Source organism: Hordeum vulgare, chromosome 5H (assembly GCF_904849725.1).
Source record: "Hordeum vulgare subsp. vulgare chromosome 5H, MorexV3_pseudomolecules_assembly, whole genome shotgun sequence".
Lineage (NCBI taxonomy): Eukaryota > Viridiplantae > Streptophyta > Magnoliopsida > Poales > Poaceae > Hordeum > Hordeum vulgare.
Window position 1 is genome coordinate 78,466,007 of NC_058522.1, and position 16,216 is coordinate 78,482,222.

The 16,216-nt window shown below is 49.9% G+C and overlaps 1 protein-coding gene across 1 annotated transcript; it reads right to left on the reverse strand.

Moving 5' to 3' along the window:
- Window positions 1-1,039: 1,039 nt before the first annotated feature.
- Window positions 1,040-10,744, reverse strand: LOC123399012 (28 kDa ribonucleoprotein, chloroplastic-like). Its single transcript, XM_045093446.1, has 3 exons — window positions 10,078-10,744; window positions 2,082-2,183; window positions 1,040-1,819 (listed from the first exon to the last, which is right to left on the reverse strand). The coding sequence occupies exons 1-3, from the start codon at window positions 10,474-10,476 to the stop codon at window positions 1,457-1,459; spliced, it is 864 nt and encodes a 287-aa protein (XP_044949381.1). The 5' UTR covers window positions 10,477-10,744; the 3' UTR covers window positions 1,040-1,456.
- Between the last annotated feature and the right edge of the window lie 5,472 nt (window positions 10,745-16,216).

A 16,216-nucleotide genomic window follows, 5' to 3' on the forward strand; every position in this document is an offset into this window, starting at 1 on the left:
ACCACTGGGTCCTCGTGCCGGCACTGGCACGGGCAGACCGTAGTGAGCCGCAACGGAAGAGGGAGATGGAGGCAATGCGGGAGGTGTTGGTCATGCGCCGGTGGATCTCGAGGACGCGCTCCTCGCGTCGGTCCTCTGCCGCTCCCTTATGTTGTTGGAGATAGAAGGTACTTCGGCTTGCCATCAAGTAGTTGGAGCACGAGCCATCTAAGGAGGCGGTGGCCAAGGCGAAGGATGCCCGCCATGCGAAGGAGTAGGACCGCCTGCTCTGGAGGCTGATGGCCAATTATGGTCCGACAACGACTCTGACGTAACGGACGGCTCCAGCTATGACGTCGACGCCTACACGGATGGGAACAGACGCATCGGCGACCGCAAGGCGAAAGGCCCGATGAGGAAATGGTGATTTCCTCCGGCCTTGTTCGTTTTATCTATGTGCTTAAGAATGAATTTGTATTGTCTAGCGTCGAACTTTAATCCTTTTGTCATGTGATGAACTATGATCCTTTTGTATCAGAGTAATTTAGTCTGATTATTGCTATTAATTGTGTTCATCGTATTCATCTACGTAGCCCTACATGGGTTAAATAGATTTGGGGCTTCAGATATGACTATATGAGGGAGACTGATGTGGGACCAAGGTACGTCTGCAAGCGTTTGAGGGTCCGAATTTGTTGTGTGCAACTGTAGATGCTTTAAGCTATGAAACTGTCCTTAATATTGCCAATACTTTTCTCCTGAAAAAAGTATTTCCAATACTTGTTCCTCGAAAATGGAGGGGTCGAAAACCATGTTCCAGAAATTGCATCTTTGGGATCAGTTAAAAGTTAGTTCCTTTGCTATGGATCATAAAAAACAGCTAGGAGGCCACCTAAGTTTCAGCACGTGACAAAGTTACAATTGTGGCAATTTCTTTCAGTTTTTTTGGCGCCATCATCAACACAAAACAATTGAGTTGTTTCACAAATTGAGGTCTGTGAAGTTACCAGATACGAAAATAGTTTTAATACGAGGGGAAAGTGGAGAGAAAGCTGAACAATTTGAAACCTGTGAATTTCTTTTTTACCTTTGCAACAATGGCATTCAACTTTCAATTGAAGAAATCGCACTTCAGGATTGATATGACATTTTCCTATGAAATGAAATGGTCTAATTAAAATGAGTTTCAGAGAAGAAACATGAGGCCTCCATCTCATGGAAGTTTTCTCGGGTCTCTTGGGCACTTCTCTGTCCAAACACCTACGGAGTTCTTATAAAACTTCCTAGATGGACAATATGGAAAATTCATGTACGTAGTTCACTTTCCTATATCATTGCACAAGGCATGGCACTATAGTTCCTGTATTTTCTCTAAACCGTGGTTTCCAGTTCATGCATTTCGGAGGCGGCCTTGAGCAGTATCAACCATGCTACATATATCTTCAATAGCCTTGTTGCGTCTTCGCCCTTGAAACCTTCACTCGCAGGGTATGTCCCTCCAGCAGAGATTCAAAGTGAAAACCAGATATTTTTTGAGCTGACACTGAAACCGACCAATTGTTACACTGACCTGCTTGTTGAGAGAATTGATCGCACAGTAGGATTGCTCCTCTGTCGCCATTGCGACAAAACCAAATCCCCTGGAACGCCTGGTCCCTCCTCTGTACTCATAGTAAACTACTCTAGCATCAACTACTTCGCCGTGCATGCTGAATAGCTTCTCCAACCACGAGTCGTCCACTTGCCACGGCAGATTGCACACGAAGATTTCGAATGGACACCCAGATTGACGGGGAGCTGTGATATATACCGTCAGAGGTCTGACACTGCCATATATCACCTGTAATGTCCACATGAAAAGTTAACCAGCGAAGCCTAAAGCATAAGGTTTCCACAGCCTGCCTTTAGCATATGAAACAGACATTTCCAAAAGCTACCAAAAATGAAACAGATTGAAGAACATTCTGGTGCACACACTTCATACCACCCATGAATGAATAAGCTATTAAACAGGGTTAACACTTGACAGAATGAAGGGACCGATTAACTTGGCTTGTATTAAAGTATACATAAGCCCCCATGAAGCTACAAAAAGTACTCACATATCCATGGTACGTTCTAACAGCCTTCTCAGCCTCCTCAACAGTACTCATGGTAACATACCCAAATCCACGGCTCTGGCCCGTTTTGTCATCGTAAATGACCTGCACAATCTGCATTTTAGAACAGGGAGAGAAAATATATATATACATCCTGCTAGCTACATCTAGCAGTACTGATGAAATTCTCAAAAAGAAAACAGTACTGATGAAACAGATTGCCAAACAAACAGTCCATTCTTGCCGATGATGGATTTGGGCCATATTTGTCATATATCATAGAAAGAACAAGGATGATGAAGAGCTGAAAAGGCTAACCTCCGAGAACACCACGACTCCGGCATGGTCGAAGCTCAGTGCGAGGGACTCGTCGTCAATGTGGTAGGGTAGGTTTCCCACATACACTGTGGACGCCTCTGATGCATATTCCGCTGGTGTGTGCTCCCCATAATCTTCATACTGGTCCAGCTCTGGCTCCGGCAGGTAGTTGCTGGTATTGGTCGGGTAAGTAATTTGAGCTGTGTGAGCATTGCCTCTTTCAGCCATTGCAGCGGGGTAAACTTTTGGTGCACTGGCAGTTGGTTCTACTAGGTGAGTAATTTGTGCATTCTGAGAGTTGTTTGAACCTCTTCCAGTTCTTGCCACAGGCTGTGGCCTTGGTGCACTGACAGTTGGAGCCACAGGATAAGTAGCTTGATAAGTGTGAGCGTTGTTTGAACCTCTTCCAGTTCTTGCCGCAGGGTGTGGCCTTGGTACACCGACAGTTTGCGCTACAGGATAAGTAACTTGAGAAGTGTGAGCATTGCTTGTACTACCAGCATCCCTTGTCGCATCGTATGATCTTGGTGCACCAATAGTTGGCGCTACAGGGTTAGTAACTTGAGAAGTATGAGCATTGCTTATGCTACCTTCAGCTCTTGTCCCGGAGAATGCTCTTGGTGCACTGACAGTTGGAGCTACAGGATAAGTAACTTGAGAGGTGTGGGCATTGCTTGTGCTGCCTTCAGCTCTTGGTGCACTGACAGTCGGGGTTACATTCAGTGCAGTTCTAGCCGAAGTATGCATTTGCTGGTTTTGGTTCACAACATTCTAAAGAGGACTCCGATTGCCAAGAGAAAGGCGGTCGACTGACGCCATCGCTGGGTACATGGCATTTTCCTTTTCTGGATGAGATGCTGGAAGCCCTTTGCACTTGAACGCAAGCCTTAATGTTTTCCACTTAGTTTCCTTATCAGTAGCATGACAATGATCATCAATCGAGAGACCTTTACCCCAATAATCGCACGGAGCTCGGACGTTACATACAAAACAATAGCACTGCATTTGGAAAACAACAGTGAATTCACGTTGTATCACATTGCTAAAAGGACCAGCGGGTAGGGAGAAAGCTTTTTTTTTGAAAGATCCAGCTAGGAATGCTGGCATATATTAGAACATAGCAGGTAGAAATGCGGTTACAAAAGGGGCGGGGGATACGATCTTAAGATCAAGGAGAAAAAAGTGAAAGAAAAGGGAAAATAAAGTGAGAGGGAAGGGACAGAGCCGATCCTTCACGGTGGTTCCCAGAAAGGGTGCTCCAAGAAAGATGCTCCAGCTTGTCTCCATAGCTCGACGGTTCTCGTGATTGCGCACTTTATATCTTGCATGTGCGCCTGCTTGTTTGTGAAGGTGCAATTGTTTCTGTGTTTCCAAATCTCTCATAGGATCAGGATGATCATCATCTTGGTAGCCTTGCGGTGTAGTGGTTGAGCCGTTCCTATCATTGTGGCTATTACCTCCGCTGGCCCCGTCTTTGTTGCCCATGTGGAAGGGTACAAAGAGGCGCATCCAGCCCTCGAGGCGGCATGTGTCCAGATCTGCAGTGCCATGGGGCATTCCCAGAACAAATGAGCTGATGTCTCTAAGTTCCGTAGGCATAGCTGACAGAAATAGCCGTTTGGCCATCCACGTCGTTGTAGTCGGTCATTGCACCATAGCCTGTCACGTAGGAGTAGCCAGGCAAAAATCTTGAGCCTAGGGGGTGCCCAAGTCTTCCAGATTATCTTCTTGAAATCGGACTTTAACATTCCTTGGAATTGTGCATTGTACGCCGACCTGGCCGAGTATGTTTGCGAGGCCTCAAGGTTCCATGTGATAGTGTCAGCTGTTTCTGCATGGAGTTGTAAATTCCTGCCTTGTAGCCATCTGTGTAGCCTAATCGCGTCCTCCCAAAGGTGCGCATTGCTACCATGCGCTAAGTCTGCTAACCAGGTGTTGTTCCGAAGTGCCTCCTGCACTGTTCTTTGTTTCCTCCTGGAGTGCTTAAAAAGGGATGGGAACATTGTCTTGAGGGAGCTTGTTCCCGTCCACGAGCAATGCCAGAAGGATGCCGTTGCGCCGTTGCCTAGGGTGACAGTTGTTGATGCATTGAATAGTTCTCTGTCTGCTTCGTCACAAGGCAGATTCATGCCCCGCCAGGCCCTGTCATTGCTCGTCCATTGCAGCCAAAGCCATCTTAGCCTGAGGGCCCGGCTGAAGCGGTTTAGGTCAAGGATGCCAAGACCCCCATTCTCCATAGGGGAGCAGACGGTGGGCCAATTTACTTTACTCTTGCCTCCACCTAGCTCGCCGTCCTCTTGTGCCCACAGAAAACGACGTCTAGCTTTATCTACCTCATCGAAAAATTTCCTTGACGCCCTTAGCACAGATAGTGTGAAAGTGGGTAGGGCTGAGAGGACGTTTCGGACCAAGACTCGCCTGCCAGCAACGTTAAGAAGTTTGCCCTTCCATCCAGCTAGCCTAGCTCTGATCCTGTCTAAGATGAACTGAATGTGGACTAGCCTAAGCCTCGACAAAGTTATCGGAAGCCCTAGGTAAGTCAGCGGGAAGGCGACGACTTTCCCTCCGAAGCTAGCTAAGATGTGTTGCAGGTCTGCGCCGTCGCATCTAATTGGAGCAGCTGTGGATTTTGACGGATTGATGAGCAGCCCCGATGCTCGTCCAAAGTCACGTAGGATAGCCATCAGAACTTCGATTTCTTCTGTTGTCGGATTGGCGAAGATGACGGCGTCGTCTGCATAGAGGCTCACTCTGAGGGGGATTCCCCTGCCTGGTAGCGGTGCAATTTCTTGCAACTCCGTTGCCTTCTCTAGGAGACGGTGGAGGGTGTCAATGGCGATGATGAAGAGCAGTGGGGAGAGGGAGTCTCCTTGCCGTAGGCCTCGCTGATGTGTGAAGAAATTGCCGGTAGTGCCGTTTAACATGACGGCCGAAGAGGCCGTGCAGAGGAGCAGGGAGACCCAGTCCCGCCAGCGTGCCGGGAAACGGAGTTGTTGCATTACCTCTAGAAGGTACTCCCATGAGACGCTATCGAAAGCTTTTGCAATGTCTAGCTTAAGCAGCAGGGCTGGTTGTTTCTTCCTATGCAAAGATCGCACTATATTCTGCACGTAGAGGAAACTATCTTGCGTTGATTTGGAGCGAAGGAATGCTGATTGCGCCGGTGAGATTATGCTATTGATCACCGTGGATAGGCGCCTGGAGAGGACTTTGGAGATTAGCTTGGCCACCGAATGAATTAGACTAATCGGTCTGTAGTCCTGGATCGTACTTGCACCGTCTTTTTTTGGTAACAGTATTACCAGGGCTGTGTTTAACTTGCCGAAGTCCCCTCTAGACAGGTTGTAGAAATTAGTGAATGCTGCCATGATGTCTACTTTGATAATGTGCCAGCAGGATCTGTAGAAGACCCCGGAGAATCCATCCGGCCCTGGGGCCTTCTCCGCCGGTGATGCTTTGATCGCCTCCCAAACCTCTTCCTCAGAGAAAGGGTTGTCTAAGCCTCTATTGTGGACAGAAGGTAGGTCAAAGATCGACCAGTCCACTTGCAGAGGTCGCTCTACCCTGCTACCCATGGAGAGTTTGAAGTGGTTGTGAATGGCCTCCTCCTTGTGTTCGTGAGCCGTAAGTAGGTCGTCTCCTACTCGGAGGCAGTGAATAAAGTTCTTCCGCTTCCTAGTTGTTGCCTTGGCATGAAAGAACTTAGTGCCCGCATCTCCTAGCCGGAGCCAGGTGAGCCGTGAGGCCTGTCGCCTGCGAGCACGTTCAAGTGCCGCGAGTCCCAACAGACGGAGCTTCAGCAGCTTTCGGAGGGTAAGCTCTGCGTCTGAGAGACGACGTCTCTCCTGTGCGACATCTAAACGTAGCACTATCTCTGCCGCTATGTGGAATTGCATCTTGGCCTGGCTAAAGAAACTCTTGCTCCAATTCTTAAGCTCCCCGGCAGTTCTAGCCATCTTCGTGGCAAGACGTTGGAAAGGACAAGAGGACCGCTCCGGCCTTTTCCACGCCCGCTCCACCGTTGCATGGAAACGAGGGAAGCTGGGCCAGAAGCTCTCAAATCTGAATAGGGCTGTCCGGGGGGCGGCGGAAGTGTTAGCTAAAATCAGCGGGCAGTGGTCTGATGTTGCTGTCGACGCTGCGATGAGCGACACGGATGGGAAAATGCATTCCCAGGACGTATTGCAGAAGAATTTATCGATGCTCACTAGGGTCGGATCGTGGCGCTCGTTGCTCCACGTGTATCTACGGTTCTTGCATTTGATCTCCTTCAAGCCCTTTGCGTCGATGGCTGATCGTAACCTACCCATCAACCTACGGTTGAGATTGGTGTTGCTCTTGTCCCGCGCCTCGTATATGAGGTTGAAATCCCCGTTGATAAGCCAAGGATCGTTTGGTGGTGGTGCCGAGAGTGAAAGTTCCCGAAGGAAATCTTCCTTTCTCGCGTCGTCCGCCGGACCGTAGACTGTCGATAGCCAGAAATCCTGAGCCTGTTCGAGGAAGGTCACTTTAGTTGTAATAGCAAAGATCCCTATGGCATGCGATGAGACTGTGGCCAACTCCTTGTCCCAAAGGATCGCCGCACCTCCACTAGTTCCTATTGCCGGAAGAGCGATACATCATGTTACCCTAGCGCCCCCAATCTCGCGGACTAGCTCCGGTGACCAGGCGGCGATCTTGGTCTCTTGGATGCAGAGAATGGTTGTGCGCTGGGCGGCCGCCAGCTCCCCGACTGTCGCCCTCTTGGCTGGGTTGTTCAAGCCACGAACGTTCCAGCACATGATGGGTTGAATCTTGTCATGCATCTAAAACAGAATAGTATCTCCGATGACTAAAACAAGATGGCCCAAGGCCAAGAAAAGACACCACCATCATACAAGGCTGGGGCAGGCGTCCACCAGCAGTACCCAAGATGCACCGGCTCTGAAGATACATCCTACTGCCCCTACGAACTGGGAAACAAACTAGATTGAACCGGTCGGGGATCGGTCACCATCGGAGACTAAGACTAAAGACAACTAACATGATCACTCGGTGGCCTCATCGACAGCTCCGTCGGGGCCGTTCATGCGAGCCATGACCCGCAGCGCCTCACCATCCAGGTGGGTCAGCCTGGCGATGACCGAGATGTCGCTGTCGGACAGGGGCTCTTCCAAGCGCTGCAGGAGCGCCTTCGCGACTTCTGCCGTCAGCCTATCCCGAGGGCCGAGCAGGCCGAGCTCCTTCACGATGAGCAAGGAAGCGCGCTGTGCCACCGGTACTGACGAACCTATGGCAGCTTGCCGCGCGCTGGAGCGGGTCGGGGTAGAGGTGGCCCTAGTCTTCGATGGCGCCGCGGGACGGCGCGCGGGTGCAGTGGCAATGAGGGGCTACTGCTTGGAGGTCCGGAAGAGGCCTCGCGATTCCGGTCCGGCTACTTTCCCTCCGATCTCCATCTCCCTGACGCGTCCAGTGACAGCCCCGAGCTGGACCTCCAAAGTGTTGGCTGCTGATGGGGTGGCCTTGTGGAACTGTCCCAGCTCGGATGCCGCGGCCGACAATGTAGGACTGAAGGCGTCCAGTTCCACTGACTCCCCCGAGGCCTGGAGCAGGGTGGCGTCGACGAAGTCGAGGGGGGCTGCCACTGCCGCCTCCGCGGCGTTGTGGACGTCGGTCGCCAGGCCGTCGACGACGACGGAGGCCATGGAGGGCTTTTTGCGGTCCTGAAGAACTCTTCCACCGGGTCCTTGCCGGCGGCACTGGACCTCGCGACTGGCGCGGGCTGGCTGGCCGCCGCAGCAGCGCCTGCGGTCTTGGCAATCACTGCCGGGGTTGCACTAACACTAGGGCGCCTCGACTGGCGCCTAGCCGGCGCAGTGCTCCTCCCGGCCCCCGAGCGGCGGTCCGAGGACTCCCTCGAGCCGCGTCTGGCCGGCGGTGATCTGCTGCGGCGGCGTCGAGAAGGTGAAGCGCGAGGGGCACGCGAGGCGCCGCGGCGCAGGAGGACGTCCTTCCAGGACCTGTGGCCGCCTGCACCCGATCCTCCCTCGCCGTCCCGGTCCCTCGTCATGAGTCGAGGTGGCGGAGCATGGAAGGAGCCGCCGGAGCCATGGCCGTAGGTGGTGGAGGAGGGAACCGGAGGCGGTCGGACAACTGAATCACGCGAGGCCTCGGACCCAACCTATCCCTAAGCGAGATGCCTGCCTTACGGTTCCGGGGACACCGAGAGGCGATGTGCCCTGCTCGTCTACAGCTAAGGCAATGAACTGGGTCACGGCAGGCAGCTAAGCGATGGCGCTTGCTAAGACAGCGAAAACAACGGCCGGCGAACGGGCTTATAAGGTGCGGCGCAGCTTGCGGGCCAGCAGCAGAGTGGACGACGCGGCGGTCCGACCGACGCGTACCTGGGAGAGACCGGGGGACCGAGGGCTCCGCCGGTGTCAGGCGGCTTCCCCGCCGAGCCACCTCGGTCCAGCCCGGATCCGGCCCCGAAATGGTAACCTCGGTCCCCGAGGAATCGACGATGATGGACTTGACGCGCCGGCCTTGAATGCGCCCGGACTCCTCTGGGACAGGTGATGGATCCCGTTCCCACGGATCCCGCAGATCCCATCCCCTGTCCCCCATCGGCGCCGGGGAGGAGGCACACGGCAGACCGTCGGATGCAGCGTAGGAACACTCTCCTCGGAGCAGGAGCCTCGGCGCGGGAGCTGGATCCGGCAAGAGACGGCGAAGCACCCGGGGCGACGCAGGAGGAGGAGGCGACGGACCGCGGGGCGGTACGGCGTCGCGCGGGCTGGCGCCTGGAGAGGCCGGGAGGGCCGGCGGACCGCCGGGGGTAGGCCCGCCCCGGCCGGTCATAAGAGCTTGGTGGGTGGCCGCCGCGGCCGGAGTGGCCAGCGGCGCGGGGTGGGGGTGCGAGCTCTCTCGGGCAGGGTGGGTGGGAGCGCTCTCGAGAGATCACTGTAGTATTATTGGTGTCCGAGCTTTGGATTTGGGGAGAAAGCTTGCAACTCACCATGGTACAATGCTTCTCATGGGAGGTAGTGCTGAAGGGCAAGTTAGAACATAAATGGCGCGAGTGAGGGAAGTCCCTGCATGCTACCTTGAGAAACACAACCAATAATTAATTAGTGCTAATGCAGCTAAACAGTAGTACTCTATGGTCTTCCTAGAAACTCCAAAATCCAAATTGTACTTGTTAGACATCAATTAAAATATGCAGATATTCAAGCCTATCATAGACCAGACGAGCAGGTAGACATAGAAAAATATACTGTCTTCATATATGCACTTAATCAAACAACTTCTATGTAATCATTTTTTTTTTCTTGGGCATGTATCTAAATGGGAATCATTTTGCACTAGAAGAAAGAACCAAATGGCAGATAGAATTACAATGTCGCCAGAACCCAGAAGTGACCACGAACCCCCAATCTAGCTGGGTATAGCTGAATATCAATACAAAATAGAAATAAAGGGGTGGAAAACAGCTGAAGTAGACACATTATCTGAAACCAGAAGTTGTGTTCTGCAGCAGTGACTGGACAGTAAACACATAAATAGAATCTTAAGTGTATGCATGCTCTTTTTTCTTAAAAAAGGCGGCATGTTATTTGAATCACCTACACAAACTCGATTCTGAAATCCCATACCTATGCTCAATGCGGTGCTGCGGACCATAACCTCAGAAACAAAATACCTGGCCTTTATCTGCAACTATCTGCAGTTCATCTGAGCTGCCATCGTTCCCCGCAGCCCCCTTCTGTTCCACAACGGCCACCGCCCCATCAGGGTCGCCGTCTAGAACCACGCAGTCGTCGTCATCCGTGGCAGCACCGGCGCCATCCGACTCGCCCTTCTTCACCACAGCATCACCGCAAGGCAACTTCCTTGCCACGGGGGCGGGACGAGGGTCCTCCTCGTCGGAGCTGATCTCCACAGCGTCCCGCACTGACCCCATCCTTCCGCACACAGGGTTCTGGGCAGGAAGGGCTCTACCGGACGGGGACCCCCGAGGAAGCGAGGAGCCCGAAGGAGGCCACAGTATCCGGAGGCGTGGTCGCCCGACATGGATCCGGAACCCCGTCGATCCAGCCATCCAGGAGCGGCGGAATGCAGCGAGATATTCGTGGCTCGACCGGCGGCCGCCGCTTTTTACCGTCGGTGAAGTTGGCGGCCGATAGGGCGAGTCGAAATGGCTCGTCGGCGGCCGCTCGAGGACTTTTAGCGCGGTGATTGGGGCGAGGAGTTTGGGTGAAGGCAGGAGATTTTGGCAATCCCTGCTGTTTTCGCGGGTGATTAATAGAAGATGTGGTCCGTTGGAGCCTTGGAGGGGAAAGCAATCGAGTAACTTGCGCTCATACCAACATTTGAAATTTGAAAATTGTGCCCGCCCCCCTCGTCCCAATTCATAGGTGCACACGTTTTCTATTGAACAGCATGAATTTAATAAATATAATAAATAAAATATGGGAAAAGATTATCTTTCACCGGCCGATCGGCCCAATCCATCCGTCGCCCTGCTCGTCCGTTAAATCTCGAAACGGGATCGGTGTTTCAGAAACTGGGCAGGTGTTTCACAAAGCTGCCTCGTACGTGCCTTCGCCTCCGCCTCGGCCCCGACGACCTTACCGCTGCCGGCCTGCTGCGGCCCCGTCGCCCCTCCGCCGTCGGCCTGCTGCGGCCCCGACGACCTCGCCGCCGGCCTGCTGCGTCCCGTCGCCCCTCCGCCGTTGGCCTGCTGCGGCCCCGACGACCTCGCCGCCGGCCTGCTGCGTCCCGTCGCCCCTCCGCCGTTGGCCTGCTGCGGCCCCGACGACCTCGCCGCCGTGGGCCTGCTCAGCCTCGCCGGAGCTGCCGCCGTTGCCATGGCCTTCCCCGCCCTGCTCCCGGCCCCGTCGGCGAGCTCCCGCGACCACGGGGCAGCCGCCTCGCCTCACGTGGCCAGGGGGCAGCCGCCTCGCCTCACGCGGTCAGGGCCAGCCGCCCGTCGCCCACACCGCCGGAGTGCTGCGGCGTCCCAGCCCGCTCTCGGCTGCGCCGTAGCCCCTCGGCCACGCCGGCGAGCTCCCGCAACCAGGGGGCTAGACGCCTCGCCGCCCGTCGCCCCGCACCGCCGTAGCGCGGCCCCATCCCAGCCGCTGCAAAAAATTCCTGAAACATGACCTTTGTTGCAAAAAATTCTTCCGCAACAGCACCTATGTTTGCAGAAAGACGAACAATTTTTTTCCTGAAACAAGCAATTGTTTCTGAAACTCGACCGTTTCAGGATTTAATGGATCCAAAGTTTATTTTTTGCAACAAAGCGATTGTTTCTGCAACTCGAATGTCGTTTCCGAAATTAAATCAGGAGCGGATCGGACGGCTATGGGCGAGATCGAACGGCTGTGGAGGTGATGGATTTTTAGTAAATATCCATCGGTGGATTGGTAATATGGGCTATGTGCCACAAAAATTAGGGCTCCTTTTCGTTTATAAAGGACTAGCAAAAGGGCTCGTGCGTTGCAACGGAAGAAAAAATACCATACGTTTTTAATCTTTTTATAATCATTTTAATTTATTAAAATAATAAGCTAACTAACTAATGTAGTCGATCCTATCCTATTTTGTTAAGAAATCAACCCGTCCATTGTTAATTCCATCATGATGAAAAATTGAGCGGGACAAGCAAAGCAAAACAAAGAGGCTACGCGAATTGATCAATGGACTGTTATCTTATTTCACTCATGCGGTAGAGAATGTGGGATCAGATGACAAACTGAAGGTGGTGTTCCATTCTCTGTCTCTACAACAATACAATCTTACATTCAATACATTCATTCATCAGCAAACAAATCCCCACAAAACAAAATATCTTGCCGGTGCTTGGCACACGGTTGGAGGCATGGGGAGGGGATCTCATCAGAGGATGAGTTCCTGCCGGAGGAGGGGATACGATGAGAGGAGCAAGGGTTAGGCGCCTCTATCTGGCCATAAGGAGTCGCCGTTGCCGTGCCATAACCTCGGAGTTCCCCGTGTGAGCCATGGAGGCCCGCCTCCACCTGCAAGTACTTCGCTCCGCCGCGCCTTATCCGCGCGCCGCCGCCGTTCTGCATCGAGCAGACGCATCATCCCCAGTCATTGTAGTTGTCGCGTTGATTTGATCCAGAAGCTATGCTCGAGCGTCGAAACGGAAGCAGCAAACGGGCAGAGGTACGGCCGCGGAAGCGGGTGGGTTGAGATCGACAACAGTGGTGGTTGAGGTCGGCCGCGACGGCGAGTGGTGTGGCAGCGGCCTGGGCAGAGGCCAGAGCGGACCAGGGTCGACGCGATGCGCTCGAGCACCGCAACGAGGGCAGTGAGCGGGGAGAGGTACGGCCGCGGAGGCGGATAGGTTGAGATCGGCAGCGGTGGCGGTTGAGGTCGGCCGCGGCGGCGAGTGGTGTGGCGGTGGCCTGGGCACAGACCAGGATGGCCCAGGGTCGACGGGAGGAGGCGATGCGTACGAGTATAATTTTTACAACGAATCATTTTTTCCTTTTACGTTGCAGATAAACGATGGAGCGCGGGTTGAATAAAAAAATTACTGGGCTTTTTTATAAAAATGCAGCGGTGGGTTTTCCGACGGAAGCAATAGCCGCTTTATTATTAGGTATAGATAAGTGGAAGAAAAATGGTGGAATAGGAATTTTTACTATAATGACGCTATGCATGCATCTATATCTATATAAATATAAAAAGATCCAAAGCGACAGATTTAACAAATCTCAGCCATCAATATCTATATAAAAAGACCCAAAGGAACAGATCCAACAAATCTCAGTCATCAAACAACGTCAATCCGACGACATATATTGCTCCAATGATGAGTGCTCAATATTTTAGCGTGCAATTAATAAGATACCAAATGTAGATTATCCACGTAATTAACACATAATTGATAACCTACCCAATACTAACGTGCACTAAATTTTATGCATGATATCGGCGTACATTGCACGTATGCATTTAGTAGTTTGGTTCAAAGTAATGTGACAAGGAAAAGAATAAGAAGATTTTCATTTTATCTCAATTTCAAAGGGAAAAAACACCAAAATTCTAACATCTATTTGGACCTCCTTTTGGAATTCCTATGTTTTTAGTGGCATAAATAAGATTCTAACTATGCATTTTCATGTGGTTTGACTTTCATTTGACCATGTTTATTGTGATTTTTTGTCTGTTTTCTAATTCATGTGAACCAAACACCAAAGTTGAACCAATTTTCTATTTTGTCCATGGGTTCACATCTTATTCTTGTGTTTTTAGAATCCTATAAACCAAAGGAGCTCTTATGCTATTTGGTACTATGCATTTCATAGAAGTCTCCAACAGTATTACTCTTAACTCATGTCATTCATATATTATTGCAAACGAGTCTATGAATCCAAAAAATAGCATCCAATTTGTTATGTAAAACATTTTTTACAAATTTCATAGTTAATAACCATCTCTCAACAGTTGTAGTGGCAATGAGCGAGAAGAATTAGTGTTAGAATTTATACTTGATAGATAAAATGATAAGAATGATCCATCCTTGTAGACACCATCTGTTAAGCCAAATCATTGATAGTTTCCACGTTAGAAAAACTAGGAGGAGGAACTTTGTGTTTGTGTGACTTGCATTGCAATGGAAGGGTGTGTGTGGTAGCTATTCCCACTCTAGCATAGTTGTTCCCGTTTGAGACATGTTTAGTCCAGACATGCTGAGTACATGCAAGTGCAACTGTTTGGTAGAAATGTATGTACTCACGCATGCTGCGTTGAGACTGTGTTTGGTATCCTAGATCAGACAAGATATGGTGTGCTGAGACTGTGTTTGGTAGCCTAGATCTGACAATATATGGTGTGCTAAGACTGTGTTTGGTACCGTGTACGACGTAGGCTGCATGAATGGATTTTTTTGCCTTATGTTTAGTGAGATAATTTAAAAAATTCAAGCAATAAAACATTACCATGTCAACATAGTCTGAACATGATAATATGAAGGAAAAAATAAAAATTAACATAAGACATAATAACCATAATTTGTGACAGTACATTAGTAGATTCATATTACATAGTCTCATTTGAAATATACTTTATAATAGTCATTACAAAAGGGATAGTATCAAAAAGTACCAACTAACATGAACTCAAAGAAGATCAGGATTGGCTTTCAAGATACGTTTGGACGATGCTTGACGAACGACCTCATTCATCTTCACAAAGTTAAGGCCTTTCGCCTTATGTTCTGTGAGATAATCTAAAACAGCCAAGCGCTCATTTTGCTCAAACACGGTAAGGTCCAGGATAACCTAGCTTGTACAAGTTAGGGTGTGCTTCAACATGGCAAGTGTTGTTGATAGCACTTGCAATCTCATGCATAACATAAATCATGTTGCTACACCAAATTGTGTCCTCCTCGGTTAAACTTGATGCCCTCTTTCTCTTCTTATTTGAAGTAGGTGAAGGGTCCTGAGTGGCACTAACAGTAGGAAGTACAAAGTTAGACCCAGGAAGATGTTGACATACCTCACTAGTTGTTCCTTGGCCCTCCATGACATTGGGTTTATCTATGTCTTCCTCGACAATAGGACTTCCTAGTGGCACACTCGTGTCCTTTGAATAATTCTGGATGGCTTGCTTATTAGCAAAGCAATGTTCCATATAGTTGTAGTTCTCAAGTGAGTAATTGAGCAATTCAGCATCTGTTGGATGATCCTACAACATCTTTGAACAAAATTGATTGACTACAACATCATTTCAGCTAGAAAACAACATCATTTTTAGCAAAACTAACTCATTTCAACACCGTTCTAGCAATGAGACAACTCATTTCAAAAGGCAAAAAGGGTTGATACATGTACATGCATACCTGAATGTGGCCCAAATAGTGTTTTTCTTATAGAACTACCATCTTCTTTTCATCACCCCAAAGTGCCCCACTTAAACCCTTCAAATAAACAATCCTTGTCCACCTATTCTGCCACTTGCGAATACGATTGTTCACTTGACTAATAGTCACATCATAACCAACGAAAGCAGATATACACTTTGCAACTTTCAACTTTTTAGCCTCTTTTAATTCTTTGTTAGTCTTGGAACCTCTTGCCTCCACCTCTTAAAGAGCTCTCAAGATCAATGCCAACATAGGCGGAGCCCAATTCATGACTTGGTGGCCTTCTTGGGAAGAGCACCAACATTTAGAATTTCCCGCACGTCATCATCCATCTGCAACATAATATTCCAAAAGTTAATAACACATTTCAGCACTTCAAAAACATAGTTCAGGACCTCAATAAAACATTTCAACACTCAAAAGACACATTCTAGCACTAAAAAACACATTCCAGCGCCTAAAATGGATTCCATCACCTAAAAAAGAAATCCCAACACTCAAAAAACACATCCCAACACCTAAAAATGAATTCCAGCACCCAAAAGCCACATTCCAGCACCTAAAAAATGAATTTCGGCACTCAAAAAACACATTACAGCACCTAAAAATGAATTCCAACACACACAAAAGACATTTCAGCACATAAATAACATATTTTAGCGCATAAATAAAATACTTCAATTGTTTTATAAGACCAACTCACACTTCAATTGTTTTACAACACCAAGACACATGATACATCAAATGTTTGCTAGCCCTCTATTCGCCCACATCTCACTTGCAAATCCATCTCTCTTCCGAGCCCAAGAGCTATTGTCATGGACAATATCATTGTGATCTTCATTACCGGGTTCGGGATCCCATGTTTCCTCGGGCGAGAAATATTCATCCTCGCCATATGTAAGTACCCAGTTCTGAAGAATTGCACAAGCTAGCACTA

Bases quoted from the DNA above. Each gene is read 5' to 3' on its own strand.
- LOC123399012 (XM_045093446.1), bottom strand. From the start codon at position 10,476: ATGGCTGGATCGACGGGGTTCCGGATCCATGTCGGGCGACCACGCCTC. The intron at 2,184-10,077 runs GTATTTTGTTTC...CAGATTGTGCAG, and splicing joins TAGTTGCAGATAAAGGCCAG to GTCATTTACGATGACAAAAC. The intron at 1,820-2,081 runs GTGAGTACTTTT...TGGACATTACAG, and splicing joins TTAGAACGTACCATGGATAT to GTGATATATGGCAGTGTCAG.